The sequence below is a fragment of the Lactuca serriola genome, chromosome 9, assembly GCF_051521515.1.
Source record: "Lactuca serriola cultivar US96UC23 chromosome 9, Lser_US96UC23_V15, whole genome shotgun sequence".
In the NCBI taxonomy this organism is placed as follows: Eukaryota; Viridiplantae; Streptophyta; class Magnoliopsida; order Asterales; family Asteraceae; genus Lactuca; species Lactuca serriola.
Genome location: NC_136416.1, coordinates 170,125,397 through 170,128,597, shown reverse-complemented (window position 1 = coordinate 170,128,597; position 3,201 = coordinate 170,125,397). Strand labels below are relative to the sequence as shown.

At 36.8% G+C, this 3,201-nt stretch overlaps 1 protein-coding gene across 1 annotated transcript; it reads left to right on the top strand.

Annotated features, from left to right (window-relative positions):
* The first annotated feature begins 382 nt into the window (after window positions 1-382).
* On the top strand, window positions 383-2,253 carry LOC145074149 (NAC transcription factor 56-like). The gene is made up of 3 exons (XM_079020562.1): window positions 383-670; window positions 791-1,098; window positions 1,407-2,253. Exons 1-3 carry the CDS (start codon window positions 487-489, stop codon window positions 2,013-2,015), a joined length of 1,101 nt encoding a protein of 366 aa, XP_078876688.1. The 5' UTR covers window positions 383-486; the 3' UTR covers window positions 2,016-2,253.
* Window positions 2,254-3,201: the final 948 nt, after the last annotated feature.

The window sequence follows — 3,201 nt, the reverse complement described above, 5'->3', positions numbered from 1 at the left end:
GGGTTCCGTCGAGAAATATCTCGCCCACATATAAAAGATCTCATTCATCCTGGTCCCCACTCCGTTTTACGCCGTCTTCCGCTCCTCGTTAGCCACGTGTCCCCTCTCACTCACTCGTGTCAATTTTTCATTGGCTATCTTCCACTTCATCAAAAATCCTTCTTACGTCATCATCCTGTACATCCGTAAATCCTCCACAACTTTACAACCCTACAATAAATGATTAATCTACCCCTCATTTGTGACGTGGCGTAGAATTACTGTCAAACAATAGTCCTCGTACTAACGGCTGTATTACACTTGATCATGTACGGTTCACCTCATCTTAAATACCATGGTCCGTAATACGCACACTTATTCACCTATATCTAATTTCATCTCTCTCTCTCTCTCTCTCTCTCTCTTTGGTTAACGTCAAGAACATGCCGGCGATCTTCTCCGATTAGTTCTGAAGCTAACAAAGCGATCATCGGAATATCTTTAAGCATGGAAAGTACTGATTCATCTACATCTTCACAACAACCACACCTGCCGCCGGGGTTCCGCTTCCACCCCACCGATGAAGAGTTGGTGGTTCACTACCTCAAGAAAAAGGCAGCCTCCGCTCCTCTTCCGGTGGCCATCATCGCCGAAGTTGATCTCTACAAGTTTGATCCATGGGAGCTTCCAGGTATACACACACACATATAAATAACAACAACATCTACTATCGTGTGATCATCTTGTTATACATGGATCTCCGTTTTACGATGATTAGGGTTTCTAAGCTTTCTGTTTTCTGTGTTTATAGCTAAGGCGGCTTTTGGTGAGCAAGAGTGGTATTTCTTCAGTCCTAGAGACAGAAAATATCCGAACGGAGCTCGGCCAAACAGGGCGGCGACGTCGGGTTACTGGAAAGCCACCGGAACTGATAAACCGGTATTGACGGCTGGTGGAACACAGAAAGTTGGTGTGAAGAAAGCTCTTGTTTTCTATGGAGGTAAACCCCCGAAAGGTGTTAAAACGAATTGGATCATGCATGAGTATCGACTCACTGATGGTAAATCCGTCTGCAAACCACCTGGCTGCGATCCTGTGAAAAATAAAGGATCTTTAAGGGTAATAATCAGTCGTCTATTCAGTTTTTTCAGTTATAATCTTATATACATGTGATCGATAACCATGGTGGTGGCTTGTTTCTTGAAAAATACTCACACTTTTAAGTTTGTTGATGTAAATAATATTATGGATATAAAGAAGATTCCTTTCTGTAGCTCGATAGATAACCATGGTAGTGGTTCGTTTTCTTGGAAATGAATATTCAAGCTTATAATTTACAAAAAAAAAATAATAATAATTATGGATATAAATTAAAAAAGATTCTGATTACTGTTTGTGATGGGTTGATCGGGTTGATAAATTCGCAGTTGGATGATTGGGTATTGTGTCGAATCTACAAGAAGAGTAATATGCAGAGACCGGTGGACAGTGACGGCGGCGGCGGTGGCAGTGATCTGACGATGAACGGGATGATGGTATCTCCACCGGCGAGTAGGTCATTCAACCACCCGGGAATAATGAAACCCACTGGAGGCTACACGGGGTATAATACAATGATGGAGAATCATGAACACACCAACGTTCTTTACGAGAACGTCATGCTAAATACCAACTCCGTCGACGCCGACGATAATAACCACCACCACCATAACATCACCACCTCCAATCTCCTGCAGACAAGACGATTAACACTACCAGGGTTGTTCTGGAACGAAGAGGGTAATACAGGAAATTCATCATCATCGACGGCGTACACCAAGATGTTTCTGACTTCGGAGAATAACCAGGATGGAAGTCCGATGGCAGCGCAACCGACTGGAACCACCGAGGAAAACAATGGATCAATGGGGAGTTTACTTAGTCAGATACCACAAACAGTTTCACAAATGCATCAGCAAACAATGCTAGTGGCTCCCGGAGAAAGCATATTCCGACAACAGTTTCAGTTGCCTGACATGAATAATTGGTACTCTTGAATCGAACATATGAAAAAGATGAAATTTTTGTTAATTTTGGTAAGACAAAATGGTCTACAGTTGGTGTGAATGTGTAGCTGGTTTGCTGCCAAATTTAGGTAAGATGCCATGGATGATATATTTGCTTAAGCACTGAAAATATTAGCTAGAGTTATTAGATATAATACACAATTATGTAGAGACATATTAATTATTATGTGAAAAAATTTGCCATTATTTTGAATAAAATCATTATGAAGCTTTAGTTATTAATTAACTATATGAAAATTACTTGCGATAAATCTTGATTTGTTATGGTGAAATCAGTCATATGCATTAATCTGAAATTGTTGTATTTACATGAATTTGGTACATTTTAAATAGACTAGCTATAAATTTGAATCATTATATATAGTTTCATGAAATCTTGTTAATTTTATTACATTGGTTATATACAGGTTCAACAAATGAACAAATCTTGAATTATATATACGGTTTAAAAAATGTTTGCATTAACTGAAGATTACATTAATTTATTGAGAAAATTAATCAATTTAACAATTTGGTTGAATATATTAATGAATTATAATATAATTCTTCTATTTATTTATTACATATAGTTTCAAGAAATCTTGATTAATCCTGATTAATTTGGCCGGCTTCAATTTTTTATCAATTATAAAAAATACTTGTGTTACCCAAAACCACCCACATTGTTTTTTGAGATGGTTTTTTAGTACAACCCAGTTAGTTATGCCAGAAATTATACACAGTTATATTATAAGGAGATGGCTGTTTTACGTGAATATAACTTTATTTTTAAGATGATTTTTATATATTCGTCCTGTTCTAACTTATGGTGACTGTAAAAACCCTAAAAGGTGACAATGGCGCTCATTATGTCTGTGGACTCTTTGTCTTCTAGAACTTCCATGTAATTTGGTGCCCTTCAACAGTCCTTGAAGATTTTTTGAGTGAGAAAACTTGTTTTGTATCACAATGTATAGGTCATCACATGTGCCTTTATGATCCTAACGACCGTAATTACCATATACTTACTCCCCCTACCCCCGAGAATATATATATATATATATATATATATATATATATATATATATATATATATATATATATATATATATATATATATATATATATATTAGTTTATAACCCGTGGAAACCACGGTTATAAAGTTAATTAAACTTT

Coding starts and splice junctions, on each gene's coding strand:
- LOC145074149 (XM_079020562.1), top strand. CDS start 487: ATGGAAAGTACTGATTCATCTACATCTTCACAACAACCACACCTGCCG. Junction 671..790: donor TGATCCATGGGAGCTTCCAG/GTATACACACAC, acceptor CTGTGTTTATAG/CTAAGGCGGCTTTTGGTGAG. Junction 1,099..1,406: donor AAAATAAAGGATCTTTAAGG/GTAATAATCAGT, acceptor ATAAATTCGCAG/TTGGATGATTGGGTATTGTG.